We start from the raw sequence: 24,158 nt of genomic DNA on the forward strand, positions 1-24,158 counted from the left end.
TGCATTTCTAATTACTGAGGCACAATTATTAGCGATAAACGTATTGAACAGGAAACATCTCTGATATTCAAGTTTCAACACGTTGCTAGCTACCTGTTAACTCAGAAACACATTAGAGCTGAATTAATGTCCTTATTTTCTAGGTTCATGGTGTTTACTCTTTAACTGCTAAACTAACTAAGTCAAATATAAACTCTTCTTGTGTGGGAAAAGCTCAGGAAAGGAATAAAGTCAAGAGCAGGTTAAATGGTTCATGTGGCTGTCAAGATATTCCAATTAACTTGAAATTAAAAGCCTGTAGGCAAGGGCTGACTTAAACGCATTTGAAACCACAGGTACTGTATGCTGTGTCACAGAACCTGAATTTCCTCATGCTGTTAACAAAATATAATCCCCTTCAAAACTGAAAAGATGGCCTTCTGCATTATTGTTTCAACTCTGTTTCTCTGCACAGTGAGACCAGCTGTGCTTCCAATGAAGCAGAAAACTTTCCACTAATTTGGATTTGTTCTATATACATGAGTTGTTTTTAAAAATCTATTGCTTGCAAAGATGTGTTCTAATGTCCATTAAAGCACGGAAGATTTATAATACAATTGACTCCAAATTCATTTGAATATAGCTGATATCAGAATCTATCCCTATCCTTTGTCCTACTTTGTTCAACCAAAAGTGGTATCACTGGAGGTCCAGCAAAGTTCTGGAATGCTTTGCTCCAAATGTTACGTATGTTGAAAGTTTTCAGGCATTCAAGAGATCTATGTGAAAAGCCACAGGAAATTCTGTCCAATGCATCTTTTATGAGGGCCTGTGACTAAGAGTCTTTCTGGAAGGTAGGGCATGATGAATTTGACTTTAGGACTATAGTTATGGATACAGAGCTGGAACTACTCAGGTATAAAGTCCCAGTATGCCTGCAAGGCTGCACATTCAGACACATGAGCCTGACAGTGTGATAGAGCTCCATCCTTAATCTCACCTGTCACCCAAAACCTATAAAATCTCACAGAGCGTGTAACAGGGAAAACAAACAAACAAACAAAATCAAATAGATAGATCATTTTGGTGCAGACATCATTCCTGTCATTGGGAGAGTGGGTGGGGAGTTGGTGAGATGAGACTCTTCCTTTTAAAGTTTATCATCACTCAACTTCTTGAAGAAGATAGGAAAAAGAATCAAACAAACAAAAAACACTGTTCATATATAGACCCCACAAATCATGACATGCCTTCTAACTGATGAAAGCTCACAAGGTAGCATTTATTTCAGTTTATTTTAGTTTTGTTAATCAATAAGTAAGTAATCAATAAGTTAATCAATAAGTAAGTAAAGAGATGAGCTATTTAATACTGCAATGAACTTTTCCCTTATTAGACTTGTGTAGACCCAATAGTAATCACTGCAAATGCAGTTAGAGAAAACTTTATGGCATTAGTTCATCCTAGAAGCTTATCTGAACATTAGTATTATCAAAATCTTTATGCTTTCCCAGCATTTTTCTCTCTTTATTGTTTCCATATTTAGAAGAAATACCAGTGTTACAGGAGAGTGTCAGTTGGCCAGTGTTTTCTTTTTGAAAGTGTTCCAAAAGGTTTATTTTCCTACTAGTTTCTGTTGTTGGGTAGGTGCATTAAGATATCCTTACCTCTGCCTAGGATGTAATTACATCTGAAATTCAACTCAGGAACTTCATAGCTAGGGCCCTAACTGCTGGGATTGGAAATGTTATTTTGATTATAAATTTAGATATTTCTGCCAATCCAGTTGTAAGTTTTCTCATTTTACATGTAGCTAGGTCTTAATGTTTTTCTAAACTCCAGAATTATTTCATTTCCTTCCTATTTCTTACTCCTGTTCAAACTATGATCCTGATGTGATAACAATGGGAGAAACTGCCAGACCTTTCAGGAAAACTAGAAGTTTTGCTAGCCAGCGTTGTCTTTAAATAGAGGATTGGCTGTGCCCCTCCCTAACCTTTCAGCTAATGATTACAGTCACATCCACTGTGTTTGTCTTCAGCGCATATGTTTGCAGTAGTAACAATCAGCTAGCTCTCCAGCACTCCTGCACTTTTGTCCAGTTAAAAATATCCAACAAGAAAACACCCTGTTTGATTAAAAGCACATAATGAAAAGGAGAGAGGTGTATTGCAAGTAGAATTGAGCAATCTTTTTCTGTCGAATTTATTTTCAGATTATTTTTATGAAACTCACTTCAGTAATGGGAAAGGAAAAAAAAGTAGTGAATCTATGAGATGCCTTTAATACAGACCTCATCACTTCAGGGAAATGGTTATCTAAATAGCCCTTAGTTATCATGTAAGCAGAAAGTACCAGGAAATGACGTTTCTTCTGTAGGAAAGTAGGCCAGCTGTGCTTGTTTTGGCTCTCCCCTGTTGTTTTCCATGTGGAAAATTTGAGGCAGACAGGCTGTGCCTGTCCCCTTATTAAAAATGTTACGTGGCTACATGGAGCTCACCATCAAGCTAGTGTGAAAAAAGCTCTTGTCAGTGAAGCCACTCATCTTAACTCCCCCTTTGCATTCCAGCTTTGCCTCGGAAGTGCAAATGCAATTATGATTTGTGACCTTAGAGATGTGACTGTTTTCTTATGTTTCCACTCAAGGTGGTGAGGTTGAGAAAACTGGCCCAGCAGATTGCGAACTGCAAACAGTGCATTGAGCGCTCGACATCCCTCATCTCTCAGGCTGAACAGTCACTGAAGGAGAATGACCATGCTCGCTTCCTGCAGACTGCTAAAAATATCACTGAAAGGTAAAGAAGATGTCCTCTCAAAAACCATAAAAACCTCAGTTTAAAGCCGACAGGTTGTCATAGTTGCTGTATTGTCTTGTCCCACCACAGATGTGGTCAAAGGCAGGGGATTAATAGATGCAGTCCCTCAAAACACTACTTTGTGCTGCACCAGAGTGGGAAGGACCTTACTGTACTGCTAAATCAAAACATTTCTTTGAAAAGAGGATCAGTCAAAGGAGGTTGCGAAATGAGTTAGAACAGTAATAGCATGCACAAAGGAAGGAGGTTGCCAAGCAGATGTCTGATGCTAAACACACACAAAAAAACAGGTTTCTGCAGGCTGAAATCAGTCAGTGAGTACACTCCTTAGAAGAAATTCTCAATTATCTTAATGGATTCATATTCTTCACAAAATAACAAGCAGCAAGGTAACGAAATGTGTAATGTTAGGAACCTGCAACATGCCTCTCTGAGGTAGCCCATGCAAACAGTCAGAGATTCAGCAGCCTGAGTGTCCAGAAGTTATGGCAGCTGCTGTGTTGAGTCCCTGGGTGCAGGAAATTTCTAATGCTTCTAGGATCCTAGCTCCTCTTCAGCATGCCAAATATATCAAGGAGTCAAAAACAAGGGAGCAAGTCTTTCCAGAAATCTGTGCTGTCAGAAAATTTGGTCTGGTTTTCAGAGCACTACTGTAAAGGCTGAAACATTACACTGACTTTCAGCAGTATTTTCTGAAGAAAAAATGGTCTGTTGGAATTATCAGCCTGTTCAGCCATCAGTCAGAGAAACAAAACACACACAAAAAAGATAATGTATTTGGACAGCGAAGAAGAAAACTAGAAAGATTATGCATATTCATTCATCTGGTTTTTTATCTCTGGGTTCACATTATATCTTCACATTGGCCAGCCATTTTTTGAGGAATTATAAGCGTTAGATTCTCTGCTTTTATTATTTGCTCTTTTAAGTCTATCACTTACGCTAGAGTGCTGTATGCAGATTCTCTGAGTATAGGGTTTCAACAAAGCTATTTAATCAACTTATAAGTAAGCCAGCAACACTATATTGCTCATTACAGATTCAGAAAACTGAAAATCTGTTGAGAAAAGCAAGGCAAAAGAAGGGAAGGGAAGGCAAGGCAAGGCAATGGATCACGTGATCTGTCAGATTTAAATCTTGGTTTATATTCTGTCACCAAGGTACATCGTGGCATTCCAACTGAAGCTGATAGTAAAACTACCATATGACTATGACAAGTAAAAAGCTGAAGGTGAGGGGGGTGACCTTTTTTCAGTATTCAGGGGAACAAGCAGTAGGGCAGAAACATGCAGAGACACAAAGCTTTGTAATTGACTATTGGAAAATATTAAGAGAAGCTCCATTTTGAACTTGTAAACATGGACAGTTGCATCATAAATACAGTCACAGGAGAGACACTCAGAATGCAGAAATGAGACCAGCTGACATATGTGCCCAACCAAACCTAATTCTCGACTATCACAGATTGCCGTGTGTAATGAAATGGCTGTGAACACCTTGAAATTCAGAGAATCATATCAAGCAGCGAGTAAAACTGGGGGGGAAAACATCAAGTGCTTGTAGACAAATTGCAAGTGGAAAAAGAGACTAAGTCTGATTAATAAATTATTTCCCACATTCTCTGAGTTCTCATGTAGTGAGCAATATTTTGTTTGCTTCTAGAGTGCTCATGTAACAGTCTCTCCAGGGCCCTGAGCTCCAGCAGCTAAAACAGTCTCCTGAAATTATGCTCATTGCATTTCTTAATCCACATATTTCAAAGTAATTGCAGTATAATATTCTCTGTTGTAAGCACAACAGGTAACTATGTAAGCAAAGACATTGCATACACTACAATGATTTAAGTCGTGCATTATTTACAGTGGGTGAAACATATTTATCCTATAAAACCCTTTCCAACCAAGTACAGTGTCAGATAGAGCAGGCAGAATTACAAGAGGAAATTCAGTCCTCTAAATCTAACATGGTGACATGGTGCCTGAAACTGCAAGCTGTTGAGCTCACCAAAAACTGCTTTAGCACATGTACTCACAGTGCACCATTCGTGTAGCCCCAAACACCACTCCAAAAGGGCCTGGTGATATGATCTTCTTATATGTATGTGCTTTATGGAGGTATACGAAGAAGCTCTTAATCTTAGATACCTTCATGCTGGCTTGTCAGCAAGGCCTTTGTTAATTTTGCATAGGTATGTATCACCCTGAGTTTGCTCCAAGAAATGCATGTGGCTTTTTTCCTACTAGATGTAAAAATGCCATACTGTAACTGCAGACAAACTACTGGGGGATGAGGGAGAATAAAAAGAAGAGGTGGAAGAGTTCAAGGAATTTTTCCCTCTAAAGACATGGGGCAAAAAGGACTTCAACTATCCTCTCTCAAAAAAAAAAAAACCAACCAAAACATTTTATCTGTACTAGGATCTGCTTCAAACTATGTTCTACAATCACAGCTGCAAGAGAACAGTGCTGAAAACTGTATAACAAGGATTATTGACTAGGAAACCTCCTCAGCACAGTTTCTAAAGACTATGCTGAAGACAATGGAATGTGCAGCTCAGCTTTTTACTTTCCTAACTGTATGTTCCTAAAATACTACACAAGAAAGACATGGGTGCTGAGGCACTAGAATAGGTTGCCCAAGGAAGTTGTGAATGCTCCAACCCTGGAGGTATTCAAGGCCAGGCTGGACAGAGCCTTGGGTGACATAGTTTAGTGTGTGGTGTCCCTGCTCATGGCAGGGGGGTTGGAACTAGATGATCTTAAGGTCCTTTCCAACCCTAACTATTCTATGATTCTATAAAACACAGCTCTTGGTAAGCATTTGGCCTGGTAGCCAAATTTGAGCCCTGTCTACAGGGAAATACTGTAATTTGGGAAAATGTTAATTGAAGCAATCAAAATATTTTGATCTGATGTGTCAAGAGTGACAGAAAATTGATATGCATTGTGTGCATGGTTGTATGTTTACCTCCAAACTGGAACAAAGTTCTGTGGTATAACATGAGGTCTAATAATCTCTTTGCTTAAATGGACCAAACTTGCTGTATACATACCCAGTATTCAGCTCTCCAGTAACATGTATTTTGAGATACCAAGCTGAAGGACCTGAAAAATCAATCCATCCTGGTGGCTGTTTTCTTGCGAAAGCTCATCTCTTTAAATTGATATAGCTGGATAGACAGAAAGTGGATGTTGCTCCTGAAATGAAGTGAGCAAGGAAACTTTTCAGTTTTGGAGGAAACGTAAGTATGCACGCATGCTTTGGAGGGAAAAGCCTTTCAAAATAAACTGTGCTGACATCTGCTTGTTTTATCTCTCCCCTGTGCTTTTGAAGTTAACAGCAGTGTGCTGTGCTGAACAACTGAGGAGGTGTGGGGGATCTGCACCAAGCCCTTGGGACAGCAGTGCCAAGGAATGCCTGGAGCAAAAAGCTGCTTGGGAAAACAAGGACTGGGATTGATGCAGAATCTCTTAGGATTGCTTAAAACACAGATAAAAGTGGTGCTATTGCTACTTTGTTTCAAAGGGTGACTAGAAGGGACAATTCAAAGTATACTGTTGCTTAATCAGTATTTTCTTAAAAACTTATAGGACACTGCATGTTAGGCAAAAGCCGAGTAGTAATAGATTTTTATTGGAGGTTTTACATGCAAAAATAAGTGCCAGGAGAACCTCCTATCTTAAATCATATAAATGAAACACATGTAAAAGTTTTTGTCAAGCTTCTTGAGAATCAATAGCAATCATAATGGCCAGGTCCTACCTTGATGTGAAGTTGCTGTCTTGCATGCTAAAAGAGTTCTTCTTTTTATTTTAGGGTTTCCATGGCAACTGCATCCTCCCAGGTTCTAATTCCTGAAATTAATCTCAATGATACTTTCGATACCTTCGCACTTGACTTTACCAGGGAGAAGAAATTGCTGGAATGCCTTGATTATCTTACAGGTATTTTTTTATCCAGGTGCTACTATCATATGTTCCTTTCAAAACTGTAATGATTGGATCTTCTTCATTTCTTTCTGTGGTCAGTTAACTTCGGCTGACTGACGGGTGCCCACCAAGCCACTCACTCACTCCATCTCCTCAGTAAAATGGGATGAGAAAATAAGATTAAAAGCTTGTGGATTAAGATAAGGACAGGGAGATCACTCCACAATTACTGCTACAGGCAAAACAGACTCAGCTTGGGGAAGATTAATGTAATTTATTGACAGTCAATTGTGAAAGTAGGATACTGAGTAATAAAAACAAAACCAAAAACGTATTCCCCCACCCCATCTTCTCAGGCTCAACTTCACTTTCACTCTTCTACTTCCTCCCTCCAGGTTGCACAAGGGGATAGGGAATGGGATTTGCAGTCAGTTCATTAGACATCTCTTACACTTCTTCATCCTCACTCTCTCCTCCTGCTCTGGGATAGGCTTCCTCTCACACGATGCAGTTCTTCATGAACTTCTCCAACATGGGGACTTCCCACAGGCTGGAGTCTTCCAAAAGCTGCTCCAGCATGGGTCCTTTCCATGGGGTACTGTCCTTCAGGACATGGGTCCCCCATGGGCCATGATTCCTGACAGAAAACTTGCTCCTGCATGGGCTTCAGCTCCTGCAGGCTGCAGCTTCCTGCACAGCATATCCACCTGCTCAAATGTGGGTCCTCTACAGGCTGCAGTGTGGATATCTGCTCTGCCGTGGACCTCTATAGGCTGCAAGGGGACAGCCTGCCTCACCATGGGCTGCACCATGGGCTGCAGGGGAATCTCTGCTCTGGTGCCTGGAGCACCTCCTGCCCTCCTTCTTCATGGACCTTGGTGTTTGCAGAACTGTTTCTCTCATATTTTCTCACTCCTCTTTCTCTCAGCTGTTGCACAATCTCTTTTAGCCGGTCTTAAATATGTTGATCATATTGGCACTACCAGCATCAGTGATGGGCAACAGTGGGCCTGCCTTAGAACTGGCTGTGTCTAACACAAGGTCAGCCCTGGTCATTTCACACAGAAGTCACCCCTGCAGCCCAATCGCCACGAAAACCTTGCACATAAACCTAATACGCTTTCCCTCTTAATCCTGAATATATTACCCCCAGCAGGCCCAGAATGCCCCAGGAAACATTAGGTGCTACAGAGCACAACTGGGATGCATTTCCCACCTCCTCTCCTTGCATTCCTCCCCACTAGGGTGTGGGCAAGTGAGAATGAGAAATGGTTAAATGCCACTGAAGCAGAATGAAATGAAGGAACAGCTGGAGCTCCGCCTGGAGCAGCCAGAGGACGGAGAGCAGGGACCAAATCCCATTTCCCAGGGGACAGATGCTCCACGTGTTTCCCTCTCCCTTGGGGCTGCCTCCTCGCTGTGGCAGATTGCAACCTGGCAGATTTCCCACAAGCAACCGGGAGCTGTTCAAACAATTAACATCAAAGGCTTGGCATTGAAAGATGTTTTCTTATGCCATTGACACTGTGTGCTTTCCACATCACAGAAGCAGAGGACCTCTCTGTTTCTGGGACTAGAGAGCACACAGTGTGCTCTGTGCCAGGGTGTCAGATGAGTACTCCACAGAGCCCAGCCCCAGCTCACTTTTCCGAGAACTTTGGCCTGAAGAAGCCTGCAGGTTTAGACCATTAGTGAAGGTCTGAGTAATGTGCCATCTTAGAGTATATAATGACTCACAGAGAGATACAAATTACTGTAATTGCATGAATTTGCAATGAAAGCCACAAAGCACTGTTCAAAAACCACTTGAAAACACTTCCTGGACCTATTCTCTTAGCCTGATTTGCAGGAGATATACCTGTGTTATTTCAGAAGAATATGAGAGCATGGAGACTCCTCATTGCCAACCACTGGATCTTTTCCATTCTGAGAGCTGACTTCTGGTTTTTCTTAAGAGGAAAGGCAGAGAGAGTTTGAGTTGTTCAGCTGCAGAAAAGAAGGCTTAGAGGGGACCTTATTATGGCCTTTCTATACTTAAAGGGGGCTTATAAGAAAGATGGGGACAAACTTTTAGTAGGATCTGTTGTGACAGGACAAGGGGTAATGGTTTTAAACTAAAGAAGGGTATATTCAGACTAGATATAAGGAAGATTTCTTTTTACAAAGAGGGTGATGAAACACTGGGACAGGTTGCCCGGAGAGGTGGTAGATGTCCTATCCCTGAGAATATTCAAGGCCAGGTTGGACAGGGCTCTGAGCAACCTGGTCTGGTTGAAAATGTCCCTGCTCGTTGCAGGGGAGGGCTGGAATACATGACCTTTAAAGATCCCTTCCAACCTAGACTGTAAAGAATAAGTGAACAGATGAGTACTGGGACGAGCAAGACTGTCTGCATGCACAGAGCAGTACTCCTCATGCCTTATAGACCTGTGGGGTTCTTGCCATATCTGAAAGAGAGGTTTTATCTGCAAGAAATTTCTGTATCGCTGTGTAACTGGTGAGTACAATTAGTGTATAACACATACTTGAGTAAATAATACATAATTATAATGTGGCGAAAGTCATTTGAACATTTTATACAGTACCAGTGAAATGTTATGATGTCTGCCTCTCCCCAAAGTCTGCTGGAATTTTGCCACCATGCTGAGTATTCACCCCCAAAATTACAAAAAGCCAAGGAAATTAAAAGAATTATTAATAAAAGGCCAAACTCATTTGCCCTAACCTAGGGATTTACCTGTAAAATAATCAGCCTCAGCTTCCTTTATAGTCGAAGAAGAGGAATAACCACCTCATTTTAAGGTATATATATCAGGTCAGTTCACTCCATTCTGGAGGTGTCTGCTTTTCCCTGTTGACTTCAGAGAGCTCAGCAGAGGCTGGAGATACTCATTTAAATACAGATAATTGTGCCTTAAATCTTTAAAGTTACACAAGGTGAATTCTATCTAGTAGTCTGTTCCCGCACCCCTCAGGTCTTTTCCCCTTTGCCGATATTACCACCCTAACTGCTGTACACTACAGAAAATGAAAGTTGTATCTGTGCCAAAACAAAGGGTCATCTTGCTAAAAAGATCCTTTCTGCAGTCCATCATGCTGGCTGTGTCATTTACACAGCTTCTTTTCTGCCTTCTTCCTACCTCATCCATACTCTTGAAAAATTGCTTAAAATGCAGTCTAAGGACACTTGCAAATGTATCAAGCAGTTTAGCTGATTTTTCCTAATCTACCAATTTTATCCTTGCCCTTGATACCCAGAGAAGAACAGTTTTAGCTGGCTCTGTGCTTTTTTCTTTATGTTAATAAATAGCATATGGCTGCAATGGCAAAACCCAAAACGTGTCTAAATTATCTGAGCACAAAATAGAGTGTATGCAGACAGTTAAAATACATTTATGTAAATATGTGGAATGTATAGTCTCAACAGTTTAATACTCTTCTACTCTTCAATATTCTCTATTGTTGCTCAGAACATCTGGAGGAAGATTTATTTTATTTTACCCCATTCAGATTGGTGCAAGGAGTCTTCATAGATCTTAAACTGAAAACTTTGTGGCAGAGTGAATTGGCCTTTACTTTTATCATGTTTCACAGTTAAGTAAAATGAACCATTTCTAAGTCCTAGTGGTACATCTATGTTGTGAATTAAGTGAAGAAGCCTGTCTTATACCTATCATCAGTACTGCTTCTGAACAAAACCTCAAAGCCTAAATTCCAGCTTCATTCTCTCTTCTGTCACTTGTCTTTGAAGCAGTTGACCTTGATTGTCTTCTGGACATTGTCTTCTCCTTTGGTTCTTCCCAGTGTTCTCTTTGTCAGGTTGTCTTCATCTTCCATCTCCCCAACCCCACTTTTCAATGTGGCACATTGAAATTTGCATCCTTCTTTCTTCCTAGGCTATTTCCTTCCCAAATATAAATTTAATTAGTTTGTGCTTATCATTTACACAGCTGTCTGTCAAAAGCTTCTACTATCCAAATGAAAATCTCCGATATCTCTCTGAAAGTTGCCCGCCAGACATTGAAATGTCAAGCTCAGTATATTAAAACAATACCCTTAATCTTCCTCTGGCTTCTATTCTCTGTATCTATAGCCTTGATGTCTTCTGAAAACTTTCTTATCTTGCCCGTTGCTCGAGCTCTTCATCTGGAACTCATCTTTTCCAAACCTATATCTAGCTACATTCAGGCAATGCATATGACTTGCAAACTCTGTGCAATATTACTGACATAAAGACTTCTTTTATCCATTGTGAATCAAAAATACTTGTTCTGTGTCTTCACACTTTGAAATCAATCGCAGGAACATCTATTCTTTGACCTTGAAATTTGTCCTGCTTCAGAAATCCCATCTGAAATGATGATAAGTTTTCTTCATCCATCACTTTAGCTATGACTGCACAAAGAAATACGTATTGCCTAGAATATGCCAGCAGTTTTTTTCACATGAAAACAACTTCATTCTGGAAATCCTTTACAACCTGTCATTCCTCTTAACTCTTTCAGTATTAGAAAATCAAAAAATACCTCCAGCCAGTGCAGTCTCATGTTGTGGGTATAGTCTCTTCTCATGCTGATCTTTTTGAACGGTTCTGGTCTACCCAAAATCTATGTCCAGATGGTTGCATGACTGAGCTCTCAGTGCCAACTCATGCATGACATTATACTAATACCTCAAATTTGTATACATATCTGATGTAACTGCACCTTCCAAATTCCTGCATGCTGGTTCAGTCCAGTGTCATGATATATCATGGAGCCAGTAATGAACAGCTGAGAGAAGTTCAGAGCAGCTTGCTCAACTCTCTCATGTTCATACCAGCGAGAAGATGGTTTAGATCTTTCTTTCTCACTCAGTTTCAAAAACTGTAAGGAACCCTTACAAAGTCAATCAACCTATGAAAGCAGGGAGGTGGAGGCTGAGCAAACAAAACAAAATTGAAACAGCTCTAGTCAATCTTTGTGACCCTGTAGCGAGAGGATGTAGATATAGTCTCAATAGCTGCCCAGGAGCTGCTGTGTTCATGCTGGGATTCACCATTGAGAGGTTGCAGTTTCCCTAAACTGTGTCTCTGGTGTACAGACCATGTGCCTGTGTTAGAGCAAAAGCCATGCAGATGACATTGAAAGGAGGATTAGACTGACCTGGTTGAAAGGGGGAGGTATGCTCACAAGGTCAGTTAATGCTGGGAGCAAATTTAAGAAACTGCTTTTCAAATATTAATTACTGCCTTTCAGGCACTTCATATATGGTTTCTGACTTTTTAAGTATGCCTGTAAAGTTTTGAGTCAAAGTCAGACAAATGAACTGAAACAGCCTTCAGCAATGATTTTCTCTCTTGTCACAGAGCATTGATTCATGAATACAGGTGGATGAAAGTCAGACTGACTGAAGCATTCACCAGTCTCAGATATTTGCCCTGATCCTCTATGGAGACTGCTGCCCCATGACCAGGAAGAACTATAGATGTTAGGAAGCAATTCATTAGACCACTTTCATTGTGCCTTGCTAAGTCTGCTGGCACTGACTCCAGTTTCTCTCACCACAGAGTGCTGTAAATTTGGGGTTTTCAAGAGCTGCTTCTCTTTTTTCAGCTCTGCCAGACATTGGGTAGCAGTTTGTAGGCAGGATGCTGCCAATAACTGAGATTATTAACAGCATCTCTTGTCAAATTTCAGTCTTGTTTAGTTGTGAGTCAGTGCTCTGTCGTCACCCTGAAATGGACTGGAAAGGCTCAGGGGCACACTGCTTCTCCACCAGGAAAAGGTACTGGACAGTGGATACGAGGCTTTCTGTATTCCAGTGCTGTGCTGGAAACATGCTTGGCTTCCCCTTCCCAAGCAATAGTTAAGCACACCTGAGTCAAGGCCACACTGGGAAAGTTGTCAGTGCAGCCTTGAGATGGCTTTGGAGGTTCTATAGAGCTTTCCCTGTGGCACCTGAGCTCTGTATCAGCACTAGCTATTTGATCAGCAAATCACACCCTATCAAATAATGAAGATAACTGATTAAGGTCAATCTCTTTAATTGCATTAACGACTTATACTCTCCAAAGGTGTACATGCTGGGGAAGGATGAATTTGGCAGTCAGACTTCTATATTATTTTGAAAGTCATAATAAAATATTTGCATATAGACTTCCTTGCCTGTCTGCAGGAGAAGCCAATATATTTTGTTTTATTCTGAGTGGTTTATGAAATGGGCGCTGTTAATGAGCTGATTTTCATGTAGTGTAGTCTTAGGTGGGTGTGGATTAATCACAAAAGCAAGTGAAAAGACATCCTGCTTAGGCCAAATGTCTTTTTTTCTGTCGTTTGCATTACATGAAGGCCTGTAAATCTCCAGCCATAAGGCCAGACAGGTGTACATATGAAAAGAGAACTTAGGCTGTCATTTTCGAACAAGCTGAAGACACTTAGGTGCTATTGAAATGCAGTTTACAGTTCATTAAACTTTCAGTAATGTTGCTTTCCATAAATTAATATTTATTATCTGTGTTGTAGTAATAACAAGTACACTTCTCAAGTAAAAGGTTTTGCTGTGTTAGGTGCAGGAGACGACTGAAGAAGTCTAGTGGGATACTAGCACACAAAAAAATGGATTCACTTGTATATTTGTAATTAATTCTTTTCTTTTTTTTTTTCTTTTCTTTTTCTTTTTTTTTTTCCTTTGAAGGATAGGATAGGCAAAATATGAAAATGAAGCTTCAGCTTGGGGAGGGGTGAGCGGGAAAGCGCCAGTGTTTGTTCTGCTGGGTACATTTTTGAAACATGGCTGACAGGACCAATGCAGTACTGCATAGCTCTCAGAATAATTTGTTGGCCTCTAACCACTACCTCTAAACTCCAGCACTGATCTTTCCAGAAGATTGTGGGGTTTTTTAATCCTTCTGTTTATATTCCCCTCCTGGATAACTGTTCTGATTTCAGTTCATTTCTCTCTTTCTCTTAATTGATACCCATCAGTCCCAAGGACTCCTCTGCCTTGTGAAAAAAAAAAGCATTGGTAACCTTCCATGCTACAATATTTAGAGCATCACAAATCATAGCCATATCATGAAACACATTTGAACATTTCCTTATGCCCCTTGGTTGAAAGAGGCTGCTTGGAAATGCGTCTGCACTTTAGTCCTTGGGAACATACATCAGTAAACCAGGGACATGAACTATAAAAATTCTTAATGGAAAGTAAAATAGATGTTTCATAAAAACATGATGTTGCAAAAGTAAAGGTGGAATTCCTTCATAGGGGCTGGTTTTGAGACAATTATCTGTGACTCCCAGAAGTTAAAGTACTGGCATCAAAAATGCCATTCAAAGTAGCCTTTCTTTTTGTTTAATATATGTTTAATAGCATATTTCGGTTGTTTCAGCTTGAGTGCCCTCTTTCCTCACTCTGTGACAGCTGGGAGGAATACTATTAGGCACAAGTATTTTAATTTTTTTTTTTTTTTGCATGATGGTAGCATGTATGGAAGATAATTAGGAATGAAGCTCCCTCCGAAACAAGCATGCAGGAAGGCTCACCAGTCTCTCAAAGAAAAACTCATTGGTTTCTTACATAGAGATGTGGCTTTTTAAAGAATGCAAACAAGGAAAATTTAGAATAAGAAGTTTGCCTAAAGTTTCACTTCTTTAAATAGGTCTTTAAAACAAACCTGTGTGTTAATATGGGAGAAGAATGTACTGCTTGCTACCCAGGGATCTTACGTGTTGAGTAAAAAAAGAAAACCACAACCCAAAAACAAAAACAAAACACCAGAGGGTTAAATTTTAATTACAGTGTTTGGATTGTTTTCCAAAATTATCTAATTGATCAGCAATGATGTTGAAGATAAGGTTGTAATAGTCCTACGGTCATGATGTTATGATAAGAACTCTTTATGTAAGGCTGAAAAAAATTGAGTTGTAGAGCCAACAGGAATTTATGCATTTGTATCAGAAAGGATGGCTATGAAATAATAAATAAAAATGAACTTGTAGAGAGGAGAAAGTTAAGCATGAAGGCATGAGTGTTTGGAAGCTTCCCTGAAATTATATTCTCTGAATACCATTTATGCCACTCTCTGATAGGATAGGCTAAGCAAACACTACTTTCAAGTCAACAGTGAAGAGTGTTGACTCTCCCTCTTGACATATGCATCAATGAAACTTTGATAGTTTTGGTATTGTGGTCAGAACAATCCTAGAAAACGTAACATGTCAGTTGTACCCATTTAATCACAGTTTAATGTGACCACAAACATCACTTGTGCTACAGCATCTGAAACTAAAGCTACTTTAATACAAAACATTTCCAAAATCTGCAGTTCATAGGTGGTTAATATTGATAGTAAGAATTGCTTTGTTCCATTTTATTGATAACCAAAGTTGCTACTAGAATTAGCAAAAAGGTTTTGAAAATCCTGTTGGATGGCATAGCTACAAACTCATACATCAGATGCATCCCCTAATCTCAAGTGAGAACATAAATACTTTACTGATTATGTCAGTAAGCCTCCTCTGTTGTATCTCACAGCTCCCAACCCACCCACCATTCGAGAAGAGCTCTGTACAGCTTCTTATGATACCATTACTGTCCACTGGACATCAGATGATGAGTTCAGCGTGGTCTCTTATGAGCTGCAGTACACCATCTTCACTGGACAAGCTAATGTTGTTAGTAAGTATAAACCATCTATTTTCTAGTTCTGTTTCCTTTTTGTTTCTCTCTAAAACAAGTGCCTTTAAATATAAATATATGTCAAGAACAAAATGAGAAAATATTTTCTGGGAAGATTTAATGACAAAATTTTAAATCCAAACCAATAATAATTTCAAAATAATTTCTAATTCAGAATTAATCCAGTTACAATTTCTTGTGTCTCTTCTGGAAGTGCTGTGTAGTGGGAGCTTTCAAAGACTAAAACCAGCACGTATTCCCAAAAGCACAAGTACTGTCCATGTTGACAGGACTTGTCTCTTGTGTCCTAGGTCCCTTGTTGCAAATGTAGCAGGGACAAAGACCTCAGTTCCTTTGTCTGGGCAAGTCAGGCCCTCGGGAGCCTCTGTTGAACTGGTCATTAGTCAGAACTGCAGCCCCATTGTCATTTAGATAACCTTGACACCTGGACTTTTGTCAAAATACAGCATAAGTCCTTCCCTCTGATTTTTATGGACTTCGAGGCTACAAAGCACTGGTATCAGTATACTTTAAGGCAGCAAACCTCAGTGGAACAACAATTAACATGGTAACTTTGTTCGACTTGTAATTATATTAGTCATCATTGTTTTATGTTTGTCAGTGTACTTTAAGGCAGCAAACCTCAGTGAAACAACAATTAACATGGTAACTTTGTTCGACTTGTAATTATATTAGTCATCATTGTTTTATGTTTGCATTGCAGCACATTTTTTGTTAAATACGCTCCCTGTTTTGAATCTGTGGCTTTCCTTAATGAACAAACTTGCTGATTATTCCTTGGATTCTTTTGTTGTTACATAACTATTCCTCTGAGAAAAAAATATTTTCTAAACTTTGGCCAGGAAATCAGCACTTCTGGGTTCAGTGCATAGTGATCATTAACTATGAATTTGGAGAAGTCATTTAACTTCTTCTTGTTCCCTGTATGTTTAATGGTAATACCACTAACTGACACATATTTGCTTTATGAAACAAGGATCCTGAAACGAAACAAATCAATCAAAAGGTGGAGTTTGTTCAGTCAGTGTGCATTTAAATTGTGAACTCGTTGCCACAGAGGGTTGTGGGTTTCAGTTCAAGAGATGACTACACAGATCTCACAAGAAAAATCCACTAAGTGCAGTGCAGAGACTTCTGGCTCAGGAAGTCCCGGAGCTGTGAGCTATTGAGGTCTGCCAGAGCATGGTGAGAAATGATGGCTATGTGCTTTGTCCACCACCAGACACCCCAGCCACTCACTGAGCTACACAGGCTTAGTTCTGACCCAGTGCAGAAATGTTTTTCTTCTTACAAAATTCACTGAGATACTTTGATGAGAGTCAGTGCTGCGGAAAATGTGTGATCTATGCCATTTTCGGTAGTGAGCCAAACTTTTGCACTGACACCTTTGTTGCTCCATGCACCTCGTTTTGTCAGTAAACTGGAGTTTTTTCTCCAAGCAATCTGAAAGGATATCTAAGGATTCATGTGCTGGCATTTTAACACGATTTTTAAATAGCATACTGTGAATATAATATGATATTCAGGATTGACTAAAATATAAGGTGGACTATTGAAAATTTTATTAGTGTTTTGCCAAAACTCTATTTAGTATTTCACTAAACAACCTAATTTTAAACACTGCAAAAATTAAGACTGCTGGAAAGATGAAGTAAACTTCAGCACATGGTCCTACATCTGAACAAGCTGGATAACAAAAAGATCTATTTGTAACTTGGAACCAGTTGAAGCAAGGCAGATAAGGAAGGAAAAGCTTCTCTGATTAATCACTACTAAGCAGGCAGGACTTATTGACAACATAGTTCACTGTTGGTTTTCTAACCATTTTTATCTATGGCTTTATGCTAGAAGACTTTATGCAAGTCAGTTACTGGCACTATGAGTGAACAGAGCAGCAGAAAGTTGTGCCATTTCCACACCTCTGTGATGCTGGGTTTTACTCTTTGCTTACTATTGCATAAATAACAAGGTATTCATTTTTAGGCTGTACTGTAGGTTTCCCATGTGGAGGTGAAAGCTTTGATCTGCAAAACATGTATCAATTAGTCTACTTTCAGAGATGCAATATGATAATTTTGGAGTATAGCATGAAGTGCTTACTGTGCAGTCTGAACTTTCATTTTACTGCTTTGCAGAAATGGTGCCATTAAAAGTTTGAAGAGAGAACAAATTAACATTGTAAGAAACTTTGTATACAAAATGCTCTGAAGACCTCAAATCACAGTAGGAAGAAATGAAAGAACTGGCCCATTTTCTTTGCTTCTGTCTCTCTCTTCTTAATGCACAGCTTGTACACAAATATCCTGGCTGTAAGTTTCAGTTTAATTGAAAGGTATAATGATAACCCAAATTCTGTACATGCTTATGTAAGTATATGTGGAAGCGTTTTATAAAGGTTGCAAAGCTTTTTTTTAATCTGGTTATTTAACGTAGACTTGAACACCTGCAATTGAGATTCCTGCCAAACCTAACTGCTACAGATCTGCCCAGGTTTCTAAAGCATAAGACTCTTCCAGTTCATTCCAACTTCCACTGGTAGTGGAAATTTGCCCACTAATGTGCTGATTTTGTTCAGAAGACTGCTTGGATATTTCTTCGCATTACTGGATTATATTTTTTGTCCTGAAGAAGGGTCTAATGTACCAACTTTTATAAATTACTATGAAAGATTTAGCCTTGAATATTGGAGTGTACTGTAGTAGTGTGGTTGAACATGGAGAGCTATTTCCACTGTAAGTGACATTAGCGGGTGCTAAACTGCAGCCTTCATGGCTTCGTGAACTGGTGCTAGGTGATATTTTATTTTTTTAAATCCTGTTTTAATGGAATAGATTTTGGATTAGCAGGAATTTCTTTTGATTTATGTCATTTCCATGCTGTTGCATACAATTATTTTTTAAATTTATTCTCTGTCATATCCCAAAAATTTTCCATTGATATTGTGTGTTGCCTGTAGCAGATAATGTAAACAGGTTCACAGAGTGTCTTCAGTTCTGTGTTTTTGTAGCTATGAATTAGCCACGAGGGAGTAGCGGAAGTACTGCATTAAACCAACAAGCCTTTTTCCCCTGAGACAATAGGAATCACTTTGCATACATACCCACCTACCGTGCTAATGGAGGCTGTCATTTTGGAATCTGTTTCTTAAAACCACATAGCCAGCCTGACTGCACTTTCCACTCCTCAGTACATTTCCCCCACCAGAGGCATATATCATTCAGAGATTGCTAAGAATTCAGTAACAAAAACAAGCAATGGTATGTTTTTCTAGTGTATTTTCTATCCAAGATAATCAACTATATTCTTTTTTATTAACTGAAAAATTGGAGGGTTAAGATTTGATGGAAAAGATCCAAATAGAGTACTTCATTTTGAATCCTATTTCATACAGGAAAGATTATTTCCATGTGGCCAAACTGCTTGGCTATAGTGCTTGGCAGCCCTGTTCTATGCATAAGAGAAATACAGAACTTTAAATTGAGCAGGCTTTTACTAAAGCAGTTGTTCTCAGAGTTATACCATTCTCACATTTGCATTTCTGAGAGGCAGCTAATCACCTGCAATCTGAATATTGTAAAGGCTTTTAAAATGACTTTGTCACTATCTAGCTAACACGCATTATAATTTCATTATCCCGTTTCAATAGATTTTCAAGTATTCATTGAGCATGCACTTTTTTAACATCATGGATTTGCTTTAGTGTGCTTCAGGAAGGTTAAAATTCAAACACCCAGCTTTCTACTGTGATACAAGATGTCTTCAAGAAAAACACATCTGTCTTCAAGACAAAAAGCAGTAAATAATTCTCTCTTTCCTGGTAAATTAGGTTAGTTACTTACATCAGCTAAATACTTAAAATCACTGTATTAAGGATAAAGTGCATTGTCAGAACCTTGTCAGTGTTACATGGTTACTCTTCCTGTAAGATAGCATAACATTTTTTTGAAGGAGCCAAGACACTTAAGAGCCCAAGCTTCCACGAAAAAGTTAATTTATTATTCACCAATTAATTTCTGAATATTCTAACTTTTGTCTGTTCTGGAAGTTTTACAGGAATCCTCCATATATTATTTTCTTTCATGTGGGAATGCAGAGTGGGGGTGGAGAGCTATCTATTCTCCCAATTTCAATTGGTAATTATTTAGAAAGCATTTAAAAATAATTAAAATACTCAAGAGATTAAATGACCTTCCCATGACTTTTCTGCTCCTCTTACAATTTTCAAGAAGGTGTATTTTATTAAAATCTACCAGTGTAAATTTTAGGAGGATTTACACCTTGGGATTTTTCCCATCTGTTTTTTAAAGTGCATCAAGAGCCAACACCAGAGAAATGGCTTTACAAATTATTACCTCCAGATTCTGAGAAACTTGTTTTGAAAACTCACACATCCTGTACGGACATCACTGTGCTCACTGCACCATTCCAGGATGTAATTTAAATTCTCTGCATTTTTGCAGGCTACAGTTTTAAAATACATTGTTTTACCACCTGCATAACCCTGTAAAAAGCCCTGGGTTTTTGAAACAAGAAACCTGAATTTAGCCTGGATTAGGAGTGGGTACAATAGGAGACCCTTAGCTCCTGCTGCTGCACCAGTGAGGAGATTTGTGCTTTTCTATTTAACCTGCTGCCACCAGCAGGGAGCTGAGAGGACAAACGCTATCCCTGGATGCCCGCATTACCAGGCTGCTTGCTCATTTCCATGAACTTTCTTAATCATCTTTTTGGCATTCAGAAAAGAAAGGCTGTCCTGACAAGGCATAACTGAAGACAAATTCTTTTGATGCAGTGACATACCTAAAAGCTGAACTTCGCTGCCATTAGTTACTATTCTCCTTTTTAAAGGATTTTGGACTTGTATTTTGACGCATTCAAAAGTAATTCCCAAGATTTTTGAATCAAAGTTCAATTTAAAGGCTGTTAACAAATATCTCACAGTCAGGAGGCACACGGACACATCACAGGTAAGACAGCAAGTTAAGACAGCAAGTTTTGTTGAGCAGAGTAACCAGGTCATGCAAATCCAACACTCATTGTACACTCGTAGTCTTGGCAGCAGAAGCCAATACGTAGCAACACCTGAAGTTATTGTGACTCAGCCTTCTATACACAGAAATCTAAATTAACCATTAACTGGATTATTTAATAATACAATAACTTACTCTTTATAAGCATTTATACACTAGTATTGGGTATAGGTAGAGTATTGGGTATGAGATTCAGTGTGTAAATCCACATATGCAGGAGCAGAGGACAGACTGTAGAGGGGACTAATAGCAATGTAGCTGTAGCTTTACAGTCCTTCATATACCTATTTAGATCCAGGTTTTATACTTCATTAAGGAACAATCAGGCTCTGGAGGATAGCCTAAAAATTGTAAAGCAAGCTTTGAATGTGTGCCCTTTAGAGATCTGTAGTGACTAACCAAATCCAGTTTTGATATGACTTAGCAAAATCTGGGCATTCTGGGTCAGTGCAAGGGTTTGTTTATATATGGCTTATGTATACCACAGACCTTTGCTTCCAAAGTGTAGTTATGGAAAGAAAGGTTTCTAGGATCTCTGGACCCATCTAGCTTACTGTCATATGTTATTTGATATCTCAGAAGAGGCATCTGAGTTAAGGAGTCCTTGGTCATACTGAACTCCCTCTAAGTCCAGTGCTTCATTTTGTGTTATTTTAACTTAACACTTACTTTACAATAGCACCTAGGACCCAGGTAATTGATAGTCCCAATGCAAAATCAATGTGGTAGTTCAGCTACAGAGCAAGTGTACCTTTACTCTAGTAACTGTGGCAAATTTTTATTGGAAAAAGATGAGGATTCCTCTGAGCAGTCAGTGAAATATTTTATGCCAGGAAACTGCTGCCTTTATTTCCTTTCTTTCTCTCAGGAAACCTGGTCACACCAGACTACACGAATAAATGTATGTTTCAGTGAAACAAGACATGGACTGATGTTGATATAAGCAGTTTACTGCAAGTGCTAGGCACAACTGGGGCTATCATGGGGTATAATACTGAGTTCTTTTTTTTTCAGGAGGTAGACAAATGATTGCTCTATATGATCTAGTTTTTCAATATTCTTGAGAAAAGCAGTGCTGCAAGTTTGCCTTTCTTTGCAGCTTCTATCCATATATAGCAAACTGTTTGAATCCCTTATAGCTCATAGTTAGGGAGGCTGTGTTTGATCAGGATGCTTACTGGTTGGAGTATAAAGAACATACTAGAATTAGTTTTTCCCACTTTACACCTGGAAACTACAACAACAAAATATTCTGGTAAATCGTGGTCCAAAGGCCACAACCCGCATGTGAGTTCAGCCACAGTTTTAGACTTCCGGACTTCAAAGCAAGTGGTGGTGGTGGTGGTCATCTCACCTCATTTTAAATACCTGAAATTAGAGTTCTCACCTATGCTACTCATCTAGGCTTCTGTGGCCAATAAAAGAGAGGCACTTGTGGTAAGATGTTAGCAACTGGAGAAGTGAAAGAAACTACTCACTGCTTTCTGCCTCTCCTCAGAGCCCACAAAAATAGATTAGGCATTCCAGCTCTTTACTAGATGACAAGGTGATACAAGTCCTACCTGAAACTATGCCTCAGTTCCCCATTTGCACAGCAGGATGAATGGCTGCCTGCCTCTCAAGAAGGCTGTGTATGTATGTATAAGAGAACTTTGAGACAAAAGCTATATAATTCTTAGTTTGAAATCTGGGGGTTGAGTTCTGTTCCTAATGAGCTTTAGTTATGAATAGCACATCCCAAATTGGAAAGGAATCTGCCAGTATGGCTATGAATTGTCTATGAGTCTGTAAACCTGTGTCACAGGTCTTTTTCTTTCAAGTTTTTTGCTCAGTAGTCCATTTATTTTTACTTTATGTAAAGGTTTTGTATTGCCTAATATGCAGAGCTGAAATTACTATTGACTTCTAAAGGATTCTCTTCACTAGTACCTACCGCTTTGCTGGTAAAACATGAGTTAAAAGCTGAAAGCTGTTTTATAATAACACAACAGCTTTCATAACATGTTCTTTGCCCAGTAAAGGCAGGGACCAGGTAGTCTGTTGGGTTCCTAATCCAGTCAAACATTTTTCTTTTGAAGTTTTCCAGCATTACATATTCACACACACGCGTACACTTCCATCTGTGTGTATCTTTTTCTAGTTGTATAACTACATAAAAGATTGCGAGCATATACACATTTCATGAATGTTTAATTTGTTATTTATGTAAACATTTATAGTAAGAGAGCTAGCAGACTGGGAATCCATTAGACCAGGAGCTGTTCAAAATGTACAGCAAGTAATATGGGTGATTGACTGCCACTGCAATTACATCACCGTAGGAAAAATTTACAGAGATAAGTTCATCTTAATGGAGTATTTTCCTGTTTTGAAGATTATATTGCTCCTCCCTTATTTTACTTACTTCCTAAATATTATACTTCAGTAGTAGGCATAAAATGTACCCCAAAAATTTTGTTACTGCAAAATTATCCAGCTCTTCCCCAGCTACAAGTAACCATGAGGACATAAATCAAAATAGCATCCATGAAATTTACTGTCTTAGATTACATTCTGGAAAAGTATGGAGTATAAAAGCCAAAGCTTGCTCTGAAGCCCATGTTCCACCCTGTTTGGCCTCACATGATTTGCTTCAGGTCCTGAAGAATGCATACCTGGGGACTCAGCAAAGATGCCTCCCCAGCCCTCCTAGTTTCACTGCTTATGTTAGTTTTCTGAGGCTTAAACTGAGCTCATTAATCCAAACAGTAGATTGATGGGATCTCCATAATCCTCTATTTCTTAAGCAATAAAGAATTCCTTGTGCTGGGATATGAAAAATCTCAGACTGCTCATGCCTCCACTGAGTCATTTCTTAAATGCCCATTTTTCATGGTTGACTTCACACAGCAAGAACTTAAAAGGTACCTTGGCTGAGGGCTGATGAAATGAGTTAGTGGCATTAAGTAGTGACTCAGTAAATGTAACAGCACTTTAAAAGGTAGAGAAGCAAAATTCATATCCATTGTTGGGTGCTTGGAAGTGCTCTAATGTTCCTCTCTTACAAAGTGTTTAGTATGTTATGACTGATGTGCTCTGTTTGAAATTGCAGGTTTATGCAACTCAGCCGACAGCTGGATGATTGTTCCCAATATCAAACAAAACCACTACACCGTGCATGGGTTACAGAGTGGCACTAAGTACATCTTCATTGTTAAGGCCATTAATCAGGCAGGCAGCAGAAGCAGCGAGCCTGGCAAGCTCAAGACAAACAGTGAGTAACGTGAGATCTGGCACGCACACGTTCTTCTGCTTTCTTGCCTTCTTTTCTGGGTTTGATTTTTAGAAGATACAAGAGCACAGAGCAGTTAAACTTTATTTAAATTGCTTCTCACAATGAAAACCACTTATTTAACTCAATTCAAGATTACCGGAATCTTCAGCAGTGAAGAAATTGCTTTTCTTTTTTGAGAGTGAAACATCTGTAGTTTGGTCACTGGAAATATCATTTAGGAACAGACCCGTCACATGTGAAATGACTGAAAATACTCTTTTGTGGTTTTGTTTTAATGTCTTCTCTATTCTTTTTGCTCTACAAAGCAAACCCTTTTCTTGTGTTTGCAGTAAAACATTTTGGTTTTGTATAGTGTTCATAAGATAATTGTTAGTTTAATTTTATCCTCCAAAATGATCTCTTTCTTGGGATACTGGAAAACTCCATCCCCTTCAGTTTTTATGGACTT

General features: G+C 39.1%; 1 protein-coding gene across 2 annotated transcripts in view; it reads left to right on the top strand.

The window, feature by feature from the left end:
* The window catches only part of LOC104404510 (E3 ubiquitin-protein ligase Midline-1), a 102,013-nt gene that overhangs the window by 73,757 nt on the left and 4,098 nt on the right, over positions 1-24,158 (top strand). For both annotated transcript variants that reach the window (XM_010012956.1, XM_010012957.1), the window contains exons 4-7: positions 2,626-2,774; positions 6,612-6,739; positions 15,242-15,385; positions 23,528-23,689. In XM_010012956.1, the coding sequence (XP_010011258.1) occupies positions 2,626-2,774; positions 6,612-6,739; positions 15,242-15,385; positions 23,528-23,689 (583 nt within the window). The remainder of the gene's footprint in view (positions 1-2,625; positions 2,775-6,611; positions 6,740-15,241; positions 15,386-23,527; positions 23,690-24,158) is intronic.

Source organism: Nestor notabilis, unplaced genomic scaffold, assembly GCF_000696875.1.
Source record: "Nestor notabilis isolate BGI_N333 unplaced genomic scaffold, ASM69687v1 scaffold5014, whole genome shotgun sequence".
NCBI classification, from domain to species: Eukaryota; Metazoa; Chordata; class Aves; order Psittaciformes; family Psittacidae; genus Nestor; species Nestor notabilis.